Source organism: Tamandua tetradactyla, chromosome 8, assembly GCF_023851605.1.
Source record: "Tamandua tetradactyla isolate mTamTet1 chromosome 8, mTamTet1.pri, whole genome shotgun sequence".
Classification (NCBI taxonomy): domain Eukaryota; kingdom Metazoa; phylum Chordata; class Mammalia; order Pilosa; family Myrmecophagidae; genus Tamandua; species Tamandua tetradactyla.
The window spans coordinates 21,523,997-21,544,016 of NC_135334.1; the positions used below are offsets into that span (position 1 = coordinate 21,523,997).

Below are 20,020 nucleotides of genomic sequence, written 5' to 3' on the forward strand. Positions count from 1 at the left end.
CAAATGATTACATGAGCTGTTCTAGAATTCCAGTTGCAAAAAATGACTTTTCTCCTGCTTGTCAGTTATCAACACCTTATAGTCAACCTGCCTATTTCCATCAGCAACAGCAGAAAATACCAGCCACTCCACTTTAAAATGTACACATTTTAGCATCCTTTTCAACAAATGAATGCATATCGTTTAAAAGAAGAATTTATTCAATATTGAAGCAGATAGAAAGTGGAGGCTCAAATAAGGTATTTCAGGTGATGAAGAAAAGAAATGGATACATGCTATAAAATACGTGAACTTAGAAGAAGCTGATAATCAAACTATTGATAGTTAAGTGAAATAGCTTATTTGAAAAAAATACAACACAGCAATAAGATCATCTGACTTTATGATTATGAAATTACAGACCAGTATATCCACATGGTAATATGTGTGGAAATATTGATATTACTAGTTGGCTTAGAAAGAAAAAATCCGTCAAGACTTGGGAACAGGGTGGGCCACGGTGGCTCAGCAGGCAAGACTGCTTGCCTGCCATGCCAGAGGACCCGGGTTCGATTCCCGGTGCCTGCCCATGTTAAAAAAAAAAAAAAAGACTTGGGAACACAAGAGGTACCTTCAAATATGTTTGAAGCAGTTCACACAACTCATCAACATGGCATTGTTCACAGTGATCTAAAACCTGCTAACTTTCTGAAAGTTGAAGGAATGCTAAAGCTAATTGATTTGGGGATTGCAAAACAAAGGCAACCAGATACAACAAGTATTATTAAAGATTTTCATGTAGGCACAGTTAATTATATGCCACCAGAAAAAATCAAAGACATGTCTTCCTCAAGAAAGAATGGGAAATCTAAATGACAGATCAGCCCCAAAAGTGATGTTTGGGCCTTAGGATGCATTCTGTACTATATGATTTATGGGAAAACACCATTCAGCATATAATTAATCAGATCTTTAAATTTCATGCTATAATTGATCCTAATCATGAAATTGAATTTCCTGATATTCCAGAGAAAGATTACTTCAAGATGCGCTAAAGTGCTGTTTAATAAGGGATCCTATAGAGGATATCCACTCCTGAGCTACTGGCACATCCACATGTTCAAATTCTAACTCATCCAGGGAACCAGATGGGAAAGGGAACTACTGAAGAAATGACTTATGTTCTGGGCCAACCTGTGGTCTAAATTCTCCTAACTCCATTTTGAAAGCTGTTAGAACTTTAAATGAGCAGTATAGTAGTGGTGAAAACCATGACGCCTCTTCATCACCCAAGCCTTTTGAAAAAAATAGAAGGGAAAAAATGATTTGCAACTACTAACAGATTACAAAATAACACCTATAAAACACATTAAGTTCAGAGTGGTGATTATTATTTCTGCACTTCAAGAGGCTGTTTTATATATATATATATATATATATATATATATATATATATATATATACACATATAAAACCTGATATTTAGACATAAGAATGAAGCCAATCAGGTTGGGATTAAAGTAATTCAGAACACAGGGGTAAGGAAGACAGTGTCTATATATATATATATGTATATATATATATTTTTATTGTTGTTTTTGTTTTTATTTTTGGTGTCTATATTTTAGAACCAGACATACTCTTTGAGACCAAAGAAGAAAGGTTTATTTGGTCTTTCTGTAGTACATAATCTAACTCAATCTATCTGTATAGCTCATTTGAACAATTTAAACACAGGGAGTCCAGAATAAGAAAGAGGTCCTTTAATCCTGTATGGATTATTGTAATATCTGAATACATTCTAAAGTATATTAAGCAGATAATCAAAAAGTATTGGCAAAGTCCCTTGAGGGATGGGAGAAAGAATATGGAACTATTAAACCTTATCATTAGGGAATCCCCTGATACTGCGTCAAACTCTAGTGACACCCAAATCAATAGGCCATGCCCTCCATCCTGAGGCTTAATCTTGTGAAGCTTATGTGGGTAGCAGAGAAGCCGAGACTACTTATAGGTATGCCTAAGAGTTACTTCTGGAAGACCTCTTTTGTTGCTCAGATGTGGCTTCACTCTCTCTAAATCCAACTCTTCAAGTGAAATCACTGCCCTCCCCTTTGCGTAGGACATGATATCCAGGGGTGAAAGTCTCCCTGGCAATGTGAGAGACGACTCCCAGGGATGAATCTGGCCCTGGCACCATGGGATCAACAATTCCACCCTGTACAAAAGAGGGAAAAGAAGTGTAACTAATAGAGTATCAGTGGCTGAGAGAGTTGAAATAGAATCAAGACGCTACTCTGGAGGTTGCTCTTATACAAGCTTCAGTTAGACCTTGCTACCTATCATAACTTGCCCAAACCGACCCAGGACCATTCTAGCCAATCCTAAAGATCACCTAGGGCAATATACAAGATTCCACAAGGGTTCTATACACTAGTGTAATTTTTCCCAAAACCTACAACCTCCAGATGGGTCCCTGGTCCAGATAAGTCCTGAAACCTAGAGGGCCCAGCTCTCCAGAACATCAGATAGTTCCATCTTCCTACCCCATATTAGTGACAGACCCTTCCAAAATAAGAATTTAGAATGGCCATAACCCAAACACGCCTAAAGAGAGGGATAGAAAGAACAAAGGTGACAGTGGAGTTATATAGTGAAGATAGGATTTAACAAATAAATATGAATGCTGAATCAGTAAATTGATAAATCTTTTAGTCTCCAATATTTTAGAACAGCTAGAAGTAAAACCCTAAAATTGTGGAATTCTAACCCATGTCAAACTCTGGAATCTGTTCTACAACTAATTGTGGTGCTGTGCTTTGAAATGTATTGCTTTTTTGTATAGATGTTATTTTTCACAAAAACGAAGGGAAAAAAGTCGATTATGAATATAAAAAAATATATTTAAGCCTTCTAGCCTCCTGTCCTGTGTAGCAGCTAGAAGGAAAAATGGGAATAAATAGCCCATGACAAACTCTGGGATCTGTCCTGTAACTACTTATTGAAGAGTGCTTTGAAAACTATCGCGTTTTCATTCCTTTGCTTTGTATATATATATATATATATATTATACTATACAATCAAAAAGTTTTAAAAAAAAAATAAGGAAGAGAAGAGAAATGGAGAGAAAAAACCTGGAGTGAGTAAAGAGAAAAAGGAATAATGGAAAGCAAAAGGGAAGAAAAAAGACACTGCAATTTAGCAATTGCCGATATTAAAGTTAAAGGAATAAATAAAAAATAAACTAAATAACACCAATAAAATATATTGGACTGTTGTACTCTTGATTCTCTTTGGACATGTGCTCTTGAAGACTACTTTACCCTGAAATGTTATCCACAGGAAAACTTAGTAGATCATCACCAAAGAAAAACTGTAAAAATAACAACCATTAATGGTACTGTATATATTACATTGTAGAATTGGTTTTCTCTATTTTATGCTTTCCTGTAAATCTATTAGATGTCATTTCACACATTGGGATAGTGAGTGGAAAACTAAAATATTTTCTGAAGAACTACAAAAATAAAGCTTTGTAGCATATGATGACAGTAAAATTTCAAAGTTGTAAAATCATTTTCTTCAAGCAAATGTACTGTTGGTAGCAGCAAAATTCTCAATTAGTAAAAATAGGAGTGAGGGAATAAATAGTAGTAGACTTTAGCAATGAACTTTGGATGGAGGGGGGTGGAATTTCCCAAAGGATTTGAGTTTGAAGCAAATTTCCTATTTCTTTATGATATAGTCCAAAAAGGATTGCACGTAGCTCTTTGATATATTATTTTTGTTATTTAGAGTATTCTGCTGGGTTTCATGATAGGCATGCTTTCATTCTATGTCTTGCTTGGTAATGGGTAATTATAAACATGACTCAGAATCCCACAGTTTAAAGGCAATATCACATAATACTCCTTTCCCAAATTCTTAATCTTTGTTATTGGTTTTCAGGGTTATTGGTTTTAAATTAATGGAATGTAGTAGATAACCTTCTGTCCAAGCTAAAGCTGGCGTTTCATAAACATCATCATGAAGAAGACATGGAACAAATTTCTAGAAGACAGAAATTTTTCTCACATGTGAATTTATCCCATGTATCCTTTGAAAATGCTTTTCTTATTAAAATGGTCTTGAAATTTACTGTATATAATCGTTTTTTAATGCTTGTCATGTAAAGTGTTAAAAATCTCGTATGTAAAAAAAGCATTCAAAAGATTTACTGTCACTTCTGCATGTACCTGTGCATGCAGAAAAAATAACTCAATCTGTAAATCTCAGTATGGGAATGCAAATGTTTTCTTTGAAGTCATACAACCGAGAATTCTTACCTGGATCCACACAGTATTATCTTTCCTGTCTTATCCAGATTGGATCAGCTACTTCCTAGCATTGCATAAATTACAAAAGATATATGAGGTGTCAAATCTGAGTGTGTCATCAGTATTCTACCAGTTTGATAGTCTTTAAATAATCTCATATATACACTAAATTTAGGGGGATTAGTGTTGTTAGTATTTAAGAAAAATTTCATTAGCAACTTTATGTTCTCTTTAATGTGCCTAAGCTAAATAAAGTAATACTCTTTGAAAATATTTAGAAGCTACATGTGGAGTCACTGCAGAATTGTTACTAATAGTAAAAATCATAAATAACTGACCTATTATATATTTTGTATATATATATATATAATCGATTATTTTAAAAGTCATAAAGTTTTAAAGTCCTTTAAACAAAAATTCAGGGAGCCCTACATGTGGATTAATATGTAAAATCCCTTAAGGTGGCAAATTTTATAAAAGAAAAGAAGAAAAAAAACTTCAGAACCATTTGTTTAAAAAAAACTTGCATAAAAATGTATAATTTTATAAGTATGTATTACTTTCATAATTTAAGCACATAATAATTAAAATATTAGACATAAATAAATGCAAAACCCAAGACCTACTCAATCAGACTACATTTTAATAAGGGCCTCAGATGATCTGAATTAACATAGAAATTTGAGAAGCACTAGTTTATAAGAAATTACAGAGTTTGAACATCAGTTTAAGATTCATATAAAACAACAAATAATATTAGCTGGGTGGCTTGGAAGGTTACTTAATATCTCAATCTCAGTTTCATTCTCATAAACCACACTTTTTTGAGATTTTTAATGTATCAACAGATGTGAATCTGTAAACTGCTCTACAGTACAAGGAATCAACATTTAGTTTTCAGTCCTAGTGAGAAAATACTAAAAAGTCAACAACTTATTCAAATCAATAAATCTTTCAAGGGCAATGTTATATACTCAACTTTCTCAGAGCTACTTCCAGAAAAGTGGTAAGAGCTGGAGGGACAGACCTCCAGTTATAGTCAGTGGCTATCTTTAGGAAGGTTAATCATTCGGGGCTATGACAATAAAAGGGAACTTTTACATTTTGTTCTGTGTATTTTATGATTGATAGACTGGGTTTTGTTTTTCAGAGGCAGAGTGCTACACCTGTATTCAAAATAGGTCTAAGACAGAGGAGGAGGCTTGGGATTTTGTGTTACTGCACAATTCTTGTGGTACATGGATTTTTTGCCAATGCACTCAATAATCAAGTCCTGAGGCACCAGGGTTTCAAGAAGAGAAAGAGTTTATTACTGGGCACACAGTAGGAGAACAGATGGCCTATCAGCCAAAATCTGCCTCTCCAAACTACTGAAATTCTGATAGTTTTATTAAAGAAAAAGATGGGCAGGCTTTAGGACAATAAGCAGAGTGGCACCAGATGATGTAATTAGAGGTGATCTGATTATTGAACATGAGCAGACTGATTACATACTTAGTCACAGAACATATGTAAGAAAATGGCAGAACGAGGTATAGTTAATGCATACATTAGGTGGGCCCACTTTGGTTAGATACACTCTGGGCCATCTAGGTAACTTTGGACTTGGGTTGAGTTAGTTCTGGGTTGACCCAAGACCCTTCATTAATAAACATTAGGGGCTGTCTTAGTGATTACAAGACTCTAAAATTGAAAAACTGGGTAACGGTACAAATGAAGGTGAATCACAAGGTTTTTACAATCACAGGGTTAGAAGATAAAGGTTGTATAATCATTCTTAGAGATCAAGGCAGCTGGATTACAATTTAGAGATTTCAGGTATTTCTGTCTACTACAATATTTCAGAAAGCAGAAAAGAATATCTATATATGATTCAGTAATCAAAATCACCCCTTAAATCCTGATCAATTACACCTGCTTGTTTCATCTTACGACTTTTTCCATGGCAGATCCCAGAGCCAGAGACGGTGTGAGAATGTGTCCAAGCAGCAGAGTATACTGATCAAGACTCACCACCCACCCCAAATTACAGAAAAGGAGACCCTGAGTCCCCGCTGATTTCTCCTGGGAAGGCTATGAGAGCTTCTGGGGCTGTGGTATCACATATCCCCAATGTTGTATACCACCAGTGCCCTTCTCTTTTTGAAAGATGCTGAGGGAAGGAACACCGTGGGAACAGTGCCAAGGCTGGCTTCCTGTGGTCCTGGTGGACTACTCCCAACTATTTCCCTCTAGCACAAAATGTGCCAATCATGAAAACATTAATTTCACAATGACTTGCTTGTTATAATTCCCCCCTTCTATCAAACCTAATATAGATCAGAATTAATATTTTCATTGGGAAATGTGATCAAGTTTAGGCTGTTTTCAGACTAATGCTTTGTCCATTTTTCTTTAAGTGCACTAAATTAGTCATTAGGGAAATGATTTTTCACAGTGTAAATGTTATTACAAATGTGGTTTTATCTATACAATAGAATATTATTCAGCCAGGAAATGGAATGAAGTACTAATACAAGCTACAACATGGATGAACATTGAAAACATTAAGCTAAATGAAAGAAACCAGTAACAAAAACCATATATATGAAATGCCCAGAGCAGGGAAATCTAGAGACAGAAAGTAGAGTACCTGCTTAGGGCAGGTGAGAAGGAGACAGGTGGAGGGGGGAGGGGATGGCTATAGGGTATGGGACTTCTTTATGAGGTGATAAAAATGTTTTAAAACTGACTCTCATAGAATATTCAACAGGATTGATTGTAAAGATCTAGAAATGGATAGCACAATACTATCTGATGGTAACACAGTATTGTAAGTATACTGAAGGAAGGTGAGTGTAAGTATGGTTGAGGGAGGAGGTCTGGGGGCATGTATGACACCAGAAGGAAAGAGAGAGGATAAAGACTGCGATGGTATAACTTAATTATGACTAGAGTAGCAAATAATGGTGATTAAATGTATAAATATAAGAATGTTTCTGCATGAGGGAAAACGAATGTTAACATTGCAAGGTTCCAACTTTACAATAGGATTGCAATGGGACAGTATGGGGAGGAATATAATCAATGCAAACCAGGGGTTATAGTTAACACTAACATTGTTCTATGCTTCCATTGAATGTAACAAAGGCAATATGCTAAGCTAAATATCAATGGGGGGGGAGGATATCTGGAAGGGTATTGGATTCCTTGCGGAGGTGGGGTGGAAATGTCCTCATACAGACTGTGGTGCTGAAGGCATGGCTATGTGATTATACCAAGAACCACCTTTTTTTTTTTACTTAGGTTGAATTGTATGATGTGAAAAAAACTGCTTAAAAATGAACAGAGGGTGGTGCAACGGTAGCTCAGTGGCAGAATTCTCACCTGCCATGCCAGCGACCCAGGTTCAATTCCCTGAGCCTGCCCAGCCAAAAAAAAGAACAGAGAGGGGGGTGCAAGGGAGTTCAGTGGTAGAATTCTCACCTGCCATGCAGGAGACCCAGGTTTGATTCCCAGCCCATGTACTTCCCAACAAACAAACAAGCAAATAGAAAGAAAAAACAAACAAACAAAAATTCAACAAATGGTGCTGCAATAACGGGATCCTCACATGGAAAAAAACAAAATGCAACCCGGCCCCCGCCATACAGCTTACAAAAAAAAAAAAAAAGAACAGAGATCCAAGTGCTGGAGAAAACGTGCAAAGATGTACCCATTCACTGTTCATAGGGAAGTAGAATGGTGCAGTCCCTCTGGAGGGCAGTGCAGTGTCTCCTAAGGAGGCTTGTCATATGATTGTGCAAGTTAGGTATATACTTGAAGGAACTTAGAGTGGGGGACATGAACAGACATTTGCACACTGGTATTTATGGAGGCAGTGTTCACAATTTGCACTGAATGGAGGTGGCCAAAGCTACATCCACTGAAGAGGGGAAGGGGGAACTATGGTGTATTCATACAATGGACTACTGAGCAGCTGCAAGAAGTGAAGTTGTGAGGCATGCAACTAGGTGAATGAACTTTGAGGACAGTATGTTGAATGAAATGTTAGAAACAAAAAGACAAACATTATCATGTCTCATTCATATGGACTAACTATAATATACAGATTCAGAGGATTGAAGTCAAAAGCATGGGTTATCATGCTCTTGGACACTGACAAACTTTCTGATGAAACATTCTCCACCCCCACCCATTTATCCAACTGTTGAAGTTCATTCATCCTTCAGAACCACCTCCAGAATCACCAAACATATCAGGTTATGGCCTATTTTGTAAAGGGCCCTAGACTATAAGCTCTTCCAGCAGTCACATATATTCTGGAATTTTAACTGTTATTTCTAAATTCTGAGATGCTGAGCTTTTTGTGTATAATCTGGTCATTTCCTGGAACTTCGAGTATTTGTGTGACACCTGAGACTCAGAGCTAGGATTCGGCAGCTAAGAAATCAGCACTACCCAATACAATTCGGCAGCTAAGAAATCAGCATTACCCAATACAACAACTGTGGAAAACACTGAAAAAGTGATCAGACTTCAATTAGAGATATGAATGAAGCTGATCTGGGTAGAACTAAGGTAAATCAGCCTTAAGGGTAGAGAATGATTTGGTCTATAAATTTCAGCTTCTGTGTGAGACCAAAGAGAGATGTTTATTTGGTGTAAAATTTTTATTTTCGGTAGCATACTATTTAATTTAATTTGTGTGGTCAGCATATTCAAACACCGTTAATTACATGGAACTTTGAATAAGGAGTGAGGCCTTGTTGGTTTGTATGGTTTGTGTGATACCCATCGCAGAACAATGTGGGCAGAAGATAAAAAAGTATTTGCAATGTCCCCTTGAGGGACTCCCTAGTGGAAGAGGTGGAAATTAAACTTTCCCACCTGGGGAAGACCTGATAGTCTTACAAGCACTGGGGACTGCCAATTTGATGGGCCAGCCCTCAGTCTTAGGGTTTGCCCTTATGAAACTTACTCCTGCAAAGGAGAAACTAAGCCTACTTATGATTACGCCTAAGGACACCACCGGAGAATCTCTTTTGTAGCTCAGATGTGGCCTCTCTCTCTAAGCCATCTCTGCAGGTGAACTCATTACCCTCCCCATCACATAGTACATGACTCCCAGGAATGAGCCGGAACCCAAAATCATGGGATTGAAAAAGCCTTCTTGACCAAAAGAAGGAAGAAAGAAATGAGACAAAATAAAGTTTTAGTGACAGAGAGTTTAAATAGAGTTGAGAGGTCATTCTGGAGATTATTCTTATGCAGTATGTTGATATCTCTTTTCAATTTTTGGTGTACTGAAATAAGTAAAGGGAAATACCTGAAACTGTTGAACTATTATCTAATAATACACTTGATTCTTGAAGATGACTGTATAACTAACTATATAGCTTTTAAGGTGTAACCCTATGATGGTGAAAACCTTGTGACTCCTTTTATCTAGCATTATGTAAAGAAAATTAAAAAATAAATAAATAATAGAGGGAGACAGAATGTTTGGGGCATCTTTTTTATTTTTATTCTTATTTTACTTGTTTGGAGTAGTGAAAATGTTCAGAAATCAATTGTGATGATGAATGCACTGCTATATGATGTTTCTGTGAACCACTGATTGTACACTTTGGATGATTATATGGTATGTGTATATATATTTCAATAAAATTGCATTTAAAAACAATTTACTGTTGTGATGGTTGATCTGTGAATACACTGAAAACTAAGAAGTTGTAAACTTTAAATAAGTAAATTGTATGATATGTGAATTATATATCAGTAAAGGAGGTTTTCTACCACAAGTCCCTTTCCCAAAACGTCAACCAAACCCACAAAATGAACAAAGCAGACTGTCTTCTCTACTTTTATCCACATACCTTTCAAAATTTTTATCACTAATCACATGAAATCCTCAATTGAGCTCATTTTTCACAATAAGGAATTATGAGGAATTACATTCTTTGGGGACGTTCTTAATAAACATAAAATATCACAATCATGTTTTAGAATGACTTTATCACTGAAAAAGGTAAAAACATTTTTAGTTAATGTTCTTTTAATTCAGTACTAAAAAAAAGAATTCAATTCCCTACCCAATGCCTCCAAATGACTAGAATCAAGGGTTTACGTTTTAATCCATTTTCACTTTGTTAAATGTTTGCACTTCCTTTCATCAAGTGCTATGTTAGGCACAGGAAGTGAAATTAAGACAAAGTCTTGGTCCTGGGGCACTCTAGCGGGAGAGAGACATAAATAAACTGTAATACAAAGTGATAAATATTACCACAGATAACATAACTAAGTATAATAGGAAATCAGTATCATCACTATGCAAAGTAGTAGCACACATAATCTGAAGAGATACAAACCTTTAATGTAAAAGTAGATAGATATTTCAATGAATGACAGTGGTTAAACCCATCTTAGTTAAACACCAAGTCTACTTTTCTTAAGTATATGAATTGGAGGAATGCTGTTGGGTAGTGCATCGGTGACTTTCTGAATAAATGGTTTTTGTTATTCACTGACACTCTGTTATAGACCAGAAAAGGTAGAGTAGAGAGAAAATAAGTAATCTTTAGGAGCTGGGTAATCCTGGATTCCAAGTCAGGCTCCACTATTAACTAAACTACTTTACTTCATCTATAAAAGAGAGATGATACTAACAAAGGATACTACAAAAATAAATAAGATTAATGTAATTAAAATTTATTCCAACCATCTATACCTTTTCCTGTCAGTTATTCCTTTAAGGTACACTAAGCAATTTAACAAATATTTACCAAGAACTTACTATAATGTAAGACCCCATGACTGGAACACTGAAGGAGATAAGTAGGTTGGAGTTGCTGCCCTCATGGAGTTTACAATCTTTTGATGTTAAGATAAGATAAGCTCAGAAGAAATACGTACACGTTTAAAATATGCTTACACTTAAGGGATCCCATAGCACTTTGTACATACCTCTCCCATTGTCACTAATTACTACAATGTAATCTTCTGGAGTTTAAGAACTTCATCTTCTTAGCCCCTGCACTATGCTTGGGGTGAGGATGCAAAGGAAGGAGGGGAGAGGAGGGAAGAAAGGGAAAAGGGGGTTGAAAGGGAGAGAGGGATGAGTCCAATAAAATATGTCAGTTCATGAATTCTAAGTTCATTTTATTTCCCAAAATATAGGAAACTACCCTAGGTACTTTTTTTGGGGGGGGGGGGATGGGGGGGTTGGGATAGGACATGCAGAAATAGGTCAAAGGAAGGAAGAGTCTTCTCCTTGAAGATATTTTTTAAACTCAAGCTTTAAGAGAAGAATTTGTTCAATAAATTATACCCCATTTAAGAAAAAACATCAACACCTTAATGTTCTAATGATGTCAACTGATTTAAAATGAAAACATGATACAGACCAAAAATACTGCCAGCATCATGCTGTACTTCAGGTATGGACAAACTGGCCTCCAGACTGATTTTGTACATCTACAAACTAAGAATGGTTTTTACATTTTAAATAAGTTATAAAAAAGAAAGAAAGAAAAGAATATGAGACTATATGACTGGAAAAAACAAAAACATTTACTTTATCTGTCTCTTTACAGAAAAAGTTTACCGACTCCTGCTCTACTTCACAAAACCTAACCAAATTGAAATGTAAAGTACCTCATTAAACTAAATACCTTGATAATCCTAAATTTACATTTAGGCAATTTTTATGATTTCCCTCTCTACTCCCTACTCCTTCCCTTCCCTGTTTCTTTCCTTACTAGTCACTTTCTTCAAGTAGAAGAAAATATGCAAATATTTACTACAATATGCTGGGAGGAAAAAAAAAATTAGAGGCTGATTTTGTCTAACTTTTGTTTAATAACAAGCCTTCTAGCACAAGCAATTGTCCAATAATGAGTTTAAGTTCCACAATGGATTAGTAAATTGAGCCTCTGTTGATCTGAACCCATGATTTGTGACTACTTCTACATTTGCATATATTCAATAAAGGGAGAGGGGGTGAGACAAAGTTCCTAATGCTAAATCAATCATCAATCAATCAGTAACAGGTTGGAATATTATTCCTCTAGCTTCAAAAACAAGGATAAAACAGGTATGGGGCTAAATAAACACAATAAATGTGTGGGACATCTGTGGACCTGACAGTTAAGTTCTTTACCACTAAAACCATATCCCATGAAGTTCAAGAAGATTTGTGACACATTTAAGACTTTCAAAAATAAGAATAGGGCAGTGCAACGGTGGCTCAGTGGCAGAATTCTCTCACCTGCCAGGCCAGAGACCCTGATTTAATTCCCAGTGCCTGCCCATGAAAAAAAAAAGAAGAAAGAGAACACCGTATGCGCAAAACACCAAGGGTAACAGAGATGAGGCATTCTAACAACACTACAGAAGTATTCCGAAAATCTGGAAAGCACTATGACCCTATCAGACTAAAACATCAGAAAGAAGAACTAAGTTTTCATTTCCAACATAACTAGTAATATGTGATATGGGGCACAGAAGTACTAAAAGCATCATATAAAACAAGGAATATACAAGATTAAAATACATCTTTCCTCACAATAGAATGGAAAAGCTAGAAACCTACTTTCCTTGCAACTATCAAACCCTGAAAAGCATTTTGACCCAATGTCTTGAGTCCTCTTTATTTTTCCCAAATGATAAAACATTATACAGAAGAAACCAAAACTCAACACACATACTTTAAAGTAATGGAAGGGTAAAACTTAATGGAGGATCTTATCTGCGCTACCTTGTAGAACAGGATTATCTATATCACATCCTATATTTACAGAGACAAAAAAGAGTTTGGTAAAAAGTTTATTATTTTAAGGAGAGGTCACTAATTAATACAATTTTGAAATACATTTGTTAACTCTCCAATTAGAGCTGCAAATATTTCTTCTATTCCAGGAAAACTTTTTAAATCCCTAATTGTAAAGCTCGAAAACGCATCCTATAAATTTCAGATTTTGAATACATTTAATATTTTTTTAAAAAGCTTCCAATACAATACTACATCAATATAATCATCATACTACTACCTGTGTCATTAATTATAATACCAACTATTTAACATGACAAAATCAGCCCTGAAAAAGTGGTTCTAAACACACTGGTATGCAAAGTAAGTGTTCATCCATACACAGGATTTACTAAGCATTTATATAGCACATTTTTCTTTGCCAAACACTTCATAATTATTTTCATTAGCTGTTTCCAGTCCAAAACAACCCGTGAGGAACTTTACGGAAGAGGAACCTAGGCCCAGAGAAAAAAACAACCAATTTTACCCTAGAGGAAATGACACCATTCTCTTATAATATGCTCTTACAATAAGGATATAATATCCTTCTAATCCCTTTTCATCACAATATGATTTTGCAAAATAAATTATTGATTAATAAACGTGAAAAATATCAAGGAAACATTGTATTGAATTCTAACAAATGATATGACTGTCTAAACACTTTTAAATACTTGTGAGGAAATACTGTATTTCATTAAATAGACACAACTTTAAGGAAGTAAAAATTTTTTCAATTGCCAGACTTAAAGTGGCTAATACAAAAGGATTATTTTTCACACTTGCTTAAAAAAAAAAAAAGGTAAACAAAGAACCTCATCAAACAAACTTTAAAGTCAACTCCTGTAATGGTCAGACCCGTTAATAATAAATTTAGAACCCAGGTAAAAGAAGTGTATAAAAGGGGGAAGTTAAGAAAGAAGTCAGAATCTGCTGCTTAGCATGCTCAGTCCATCCTACGTTAGATAATGGTTCCAAACAGAACTTGTGGTTTAATCAGTGCGTATCTCAACACCAGCAAACGGATCACATCCAATGTTTTCAAGGATAATTAAAAACTTGAACCAGCGCTCAATGTGGAGGAAAGTTCCTTTCTTGCACCATTTAAACACCTTACAGCTCTATTTCCTTTATCTTAGTATAACATCTTGAATAAGAAGAAACTATACGCTCTCCCCGAGCACAGTTGGTCTGCAGAGTTGCCCTGTGCCAGGTCTCTCACTCAGACCCCTAAATGTGATTCCCTAGCCAGATCTACACTCCTCATCCAGCTAACAGCCCTAGCCGCTAAATCAGACTCTCGTCCTCCCCCTCCCTCCTATCTCCGGGGCCAATTCTATGACCCACAACCCTAAACCCTGAAGCGCCCCAAACTCCGCACCCCCATTATATTTCCGCCCCAGTGGCTTCCCTGTTAACCTTCACCCCAGCCCCCACCCCATCTTTGTCTCGCTACCCCAACCACAACACTTCAACGTTCTCCCACCCCCAGCTCTTCCCCCACCGCCGACCCCCACCTTCCTGGCCCCTCCCCACCACCACAGCCCCTCTACCCTTCATCCACACTCTGGGCCCCGTCACCCCAGCTCCTCGCCTCCCCAGCCTCGCGTGACCCGTCTCCTCCCCCAGCTTCCTCTATCCCTTCTTTCCCTCCCTCCGTCCCCTCCGCCCAAGCCCACCCCTGTTCCGGCGGGTCCCCCGGCCTTTCACCTTGTCCATGAGCTTCCAGCACTTCTCCACCATCTTCTTGTCCACGGTCCCCGGCGGGTGTGGGCTGAGGTGGTGGTGGTGGTGGTGCGGCTGGAAGGCGTCCTTCATGAGCCCGATCAGGCCGCCCGAGCCCGAGCCCCCGGAGCTGCCGCCGCCCCCGGCCCCAGAGCTCTTTTTCACATTGCCGGCCATGGCCCGGAGAGGGTTCGGGGCCCAGCCGGGGACGCCGGCTCGGATCGGCTGCGAGAGACCGAAAGAAGGAGGGCGTGAAGGAGGGGCCTCTCCCGGCCGCCGCCGCCGCCGCCGACGCCGCCGGCTATCTGGGCAGAGGGAGCAGCGGCCAAGGGGAGGGGAGTAGGCGGTGCCGGGAGGCGCGGGTCCGTGCGAGGCGCGTCCCCTCAGTGCGCGAGCACGACGGGTGGAGCGCGGGCGCGCTCCTGAGGCAGACTGACAGACCAGCTGGGGGAAGGAGGCGGCCCGGCAGCGACCCCTAGTGCGCCGCGCCCTCCCGACCCACCAGCCTACCAACTCCTCCCGGAAAACCGCGGCGAAGTTTCCGCGCGCGTCTCACCCGCCCCTACCCTAGAAGCGAGCGGGGGAGGGGCCAGGTGGAGCCTCCACTAGCGTCCCGGCCCATGCCTGCGCCCTCTGCTGGAGAAGGTGGAGAAAGTGGAGAAGAGAAGAGGCTGGGACTTAACGCGGAGTCTGCGCAGTAGGCAGAAGCCGAGACTTCCATGTTGTTTGTGGGCTGTAGGTTGGCGGTTCTTGAGTGGGTCATTTGAAGGTTTAGATTGACAGCGATAGTAAGATCCTTAACATCAGGCCTTTCTCCCATCTTGACCAAATGAGGAAATTGAGGTTAAAATTATTTGTTTCTTCACTTGGTGTGAGAATGGTGGGGAAAGAAGGGAAGTTATTTGTCTCTCCCCGCCCCCCCCCCCCCGGTATTTTAAACTGTTAAGACGGGAGGGCCCAAGGACAGGAACGTAAAATGCTGCAGATTGCTCGAGTCTTATTAGGCCCCAGAAAGGACTGCGACACTCAGGCTGTGATCTCTTCTAATAGGCCCTTTGTCCTCTTGAAAACAAACCACTTCCCCATGTTTTGCTTCTAAATACTGGTTTCTTTTCTGGAATTTGAATATATCCGCTTCTGATTTCCCTGTTCCGCGCATCGCGGGTCTACGGGGCTCTCGCGCGGCTCCGCCCACAGAAGCCGCAGGACCGCGGCGGGCTGGCTCCCGGAGCTTTCGCTCCACAGAAATGCAGTCCACAGTCATTTCCACTTCTCTAATCCAAAAACTCCCTTGGAAAAACTTCGAAAAGAGGAACATCCCTTCTAAAGAAGGAAGTGCCCTACCCTAGTTTGCTCATGCTGAGCTGAATTTAGGGAGCTTGCGGAACCTGATGTGTCAATAAGTACTCAGTTCCGCCTAAATCCTCCTCTGGGTTCATCCAGAAAGCGGTTGATTAGGAAATTAAAGTGTATCAGGTATTCCTTTGAGAGAGGAAAAATATCTCTGGACTCAAGGACCCTGCAGCCAGACATCCTGTTTTTGCAGTTTAATCCCCTTTATCTAGGAGTCAACATAATTCCCTATCAGTAAAATTTCCTTCTATCAGTTCCTACCTAGAATGTGCACAGGATATTTTTTTTTCCTTCATAGTAAAATCCTAGATGTAATGGAGTATAGGTAAGAAGTTAACCCTGAATCCGTGTATGAGCTTATCATGGCATATAGTATTCAGCTCTGGCTTTTTGTTTGTTTTTTGTTTTTTAACTTTTTTATTGTATAATATGACATATATACAAAGCAAAGGGGAAAAAAAACAGTACTTTTCAAAGCATTTTTCAGCAAGTAGTTACAGGACACATCCCAGAATTTGTCATGGGCTACCATACCATCCTCTCAGATTTTTCCTTCTCCAGAACATTGGAGGCTAGAAGAAATAAATACTCTGTTATCATCACAATCGAGTTTTTTTCTTTTTTGTGAAAAATAAGGTATATACAAAAAAGCAATAAATTTCAAAACACAGAGCAACAATTAGTTGTAGAACAGATTTAAGAGTTTGGTATGGGTTACAATGCCACAATTTTAGGTTTTTACTTCTAGCTGCTCAAAGATGGAGAAATATCAATATAATGATTCAACAATCATATTCATTTGTTAAACCCTACCATCTCTGAATTATTCCACCATCACCTTTGATCATTCTCCCAGGGGTATATGGGCTATGCCCATTCTAACTTTTTCATGTTGAAAGGGGCTGTCAATAATATGGGATAGGGAGATGGATCCAGCTGACATTCTCCAGAAGAGGAAAGGCTGGTCTCTCTAGGTTTCAGGACTTATCTTGTCCAGGGACCCATCTGGAGGTTGTTAGCTCTGGCTTTGTTTTCACTTCCAATTTGTAGTATCTTTTGTAAGACCTCCATAGCATGGAATTGTACAATTTGCAAATTTGCACTTTGACTCTGTACTTCTTGCATGATTTTTCTCTAATCTACAACTGCTCTTCAAAAAAAAGTTAAATTTTTTTTTTCTCTCATAGTTCTGGAGGCCAGATGTCTTAAATATTTTTTTAAAAAATTGCACTTTGCTTCGGCTACAGTAGACCATATTTCTTTTAATATACAATAAGGTGTCTTTCACATTTCAACAAAGGAGGGAGAATGATCTTTCCTCCATATCTCTTCAAAACTCCCTGACAGGATCATTTTCCAAGAAAGCAGAGTTCTGTCTTGAAATGGTTTCCTGTTGACATTTCAAAACTGAGGCTAATAAAGAGAGACTTTTTATTAACGGCTCCGTTTTTAATAATGTTTATTTGGCCTGTTTTTAAAACTGTTCTGGAAATAGGGTTGGATTGTTGATCACAATGCCATTCCCAGTTCGAGTTATGTTGTTAGAGCTGGCTCAGCCTGTATTGCATTGACATGTGGCACTTTTCTTACTCCATTTCGCCTTCGCCCCAAACCACATCCTCATTCTGCACCTGAAAGTCGGTTAACTGAACACGTTTGTAAAGTAAGGGCTCGTCTGAGGCACGATACATGGTTTCTACACCATAATCTCTGTCTTTGCTATGTTATTTCAGACATCAAAATAACACAGACACTAATCATCCATGCAGAAAACCTCCATAGACTTCAGGATGAGGAGGACAGAAACAGGAATTCCACCCCCTTACATTCGAGGGCAGAAGGAGATGGTTCTGGAGGGAGAATAAATGAGAGACACGCTTCAAGACTAGAAGAAAAGTATTCTCCAGACTTGGAGCATGTGCACATGATACCTGACCCTGGGTCACAGTTGCTATAAGCACCTGAAAAGACAAGCCTGGCTCCTCTCTTTTCTCTGTAATGTCTGAAGGATCCAGAAAAGTACCCAGAAGCTGCCAAGGTGCAAAATAAACATGAATTGGCCTCTTCCTGAACCTGCCTGCTGCCCAGAGGAAGGACTGTTTATTTCCAGATCTCATGGCTACTTCAGCCACTCTGCTCCTGATGACAGGCAATTGACCAAAAATGTTGAGGAAGACAAGAATGGAGAGAGGCGTCTAAAGAAAGAGTCTGCAGGCCCCTTAATCCTCCAGGGGAAAGCCCTGAAGTTTCTTCTGTTTTCATTCTAGACAGTCAGGTGTCCAGAGATCCAGATGGCAGTGAGATGACAAGGCTCCAGAATGGCACAGGACTGGAGGGAGGGTAGGGGCCACCTGACTTGTCATATTCACTTCTCCAAATTTATTTCTCCAACCACTCATGACTCTAGCAAGATGCAAGGAAGTATACTCAAGAGGTAGGCAACCCCAACATTGCCCAATAAATAATTAGAATTAAAAATTAAGCAGAGTACCAAAAAAAAAATCTGCTTTAAAAAATAAGCCATGCCAGAAACCAGGGTTGATTCCCATGGCCTGCCCATGCCAAAAAAATTTTTTTTGCTTTAAAAATTAAGCGGACTGATAAATAAATGGGAACTCCTCAAAATTAAATACTTTTGCGCATCAGAGAACTTCATCAAGAAAATAAAAAGACAGCCTACACAATGGGAAACAATATTTGGAAACGATATATCAGATAAAGGTCTAGTATCCAGAATTTATAAAGAGATTGTTCAACTCAACAACAAAAAGACAGCCAATCCAATTACAAAATGGGAAAAAGATTTCAACAGACACTTCTCAGAAGCGGAAATACAAATGGCCAAAAGGTGCATGAAGAGATGCTCAACTTCCCTGACCATTAGAGAAATGCAAATCAAAACCACAATGAGATATCATCTCACACCCACCAGAATGGCCATTATCAATAAAACAGAAAACCACAAGTGCTGGAGAGAATGTAGAGAAAAAGGCACACTTATCCATTGTTGGTGGGAATGGCAAATGGTGCAACGGCTGTGGAAGGCAGTTTGGCGGTTCCTCAAAAAGCTGAATATAGAATTGCCATATGACCCAGCAATACCATTGCTAGGTATCTACTCAGAGGACTTAAGGGCAAAGACACAAACGGACACTTGCACACCAATGTTTATAGCAGCATTATGTACAATTGCAAAGAGATGGAAACAGCCAAAATGTCCATCAACAGACAAGTGGCTAAACAAACTGTGGTATATACATACGATGGAATATTATGCAGCTGTAAGACAGAATAAAGTTATGAAGTATTTAACAACATGGAAGAACCTTGAGGACATTATGCTGAGATTAGCCAAAAACAAAAGGATAAATACTGTATGGTCTCACTGATATGAACTGATATTGGTGAATAAACTTGGAATATTTTGTTGGTAACAGAGACCATCAGGAGATAGAAATAGGGTAAGATATTGGGTAAGTGGAGCTGAAGGGATACAGATTGTGCAACAGGACTGAATATAAAAACTCAGAAATGGACAGCACAATACTACCTAACTGTAATACAATTATGTTAAAACACTGAATGAAGCTGAATGTGAGAATGATAGAGGGAGGAGGGCTGGGGGCATAAATGAAATCAGAAAGAAAGACGATAAAGATTGAGATGGTATAATCTCGGAATGCCTAGAGTGTATAATGATAGTGACTAAATGTACAAATTTTGAAAATGTTTTTGCATAAGGAAGAACAAAGGATGCTGAAAATAGATGGTAATTAATATTTTAAAATTTCAACTTATGTGTGAGACTAAAGAAAAAAAATGATTATTTGGTACAAAATTTATATTTTGACTAGTG

At 38.4% G+C, this 20,020-nt stretch overlaps 1 protein-coding gene and 1 pseudogene across 2 annotated transcripts in view; one reads left to right on the top strand and one right to left on the bottom strand.

Moving 5' to 3' along the window:
• The window catches only part of CBL (Cbl proto-oncogene), a 179,965-nt gene extending 164,842 nt beyond the window's left edge, over nucleotides 1–15,123 (bottom strand). For both annotated transcript variants that reach the window (XM_077112671.1, XM_077112670.1), the window contains exon 1: nucleotides 14,797–15,123. In XM_077112671.1, coding sequence (XP_076968786.1) covers nucleotides 14,797–14,988 — 192 coding nt within the window. In that variant the 5' untranslated portion in view covers nucleotides 14,989–15,123. The remainder of the gene's footprint in view (nucleotides 1–14,796) is intronic.
• LOC143643834 (dual specificity protein kinase TTK pseudogene) lies at nucleotides 580–1,318 on the top strand (annotated as a pseudogene).
• Nucleotides 15,124–20,020: the final 4,897 nt, after the last annotated feature.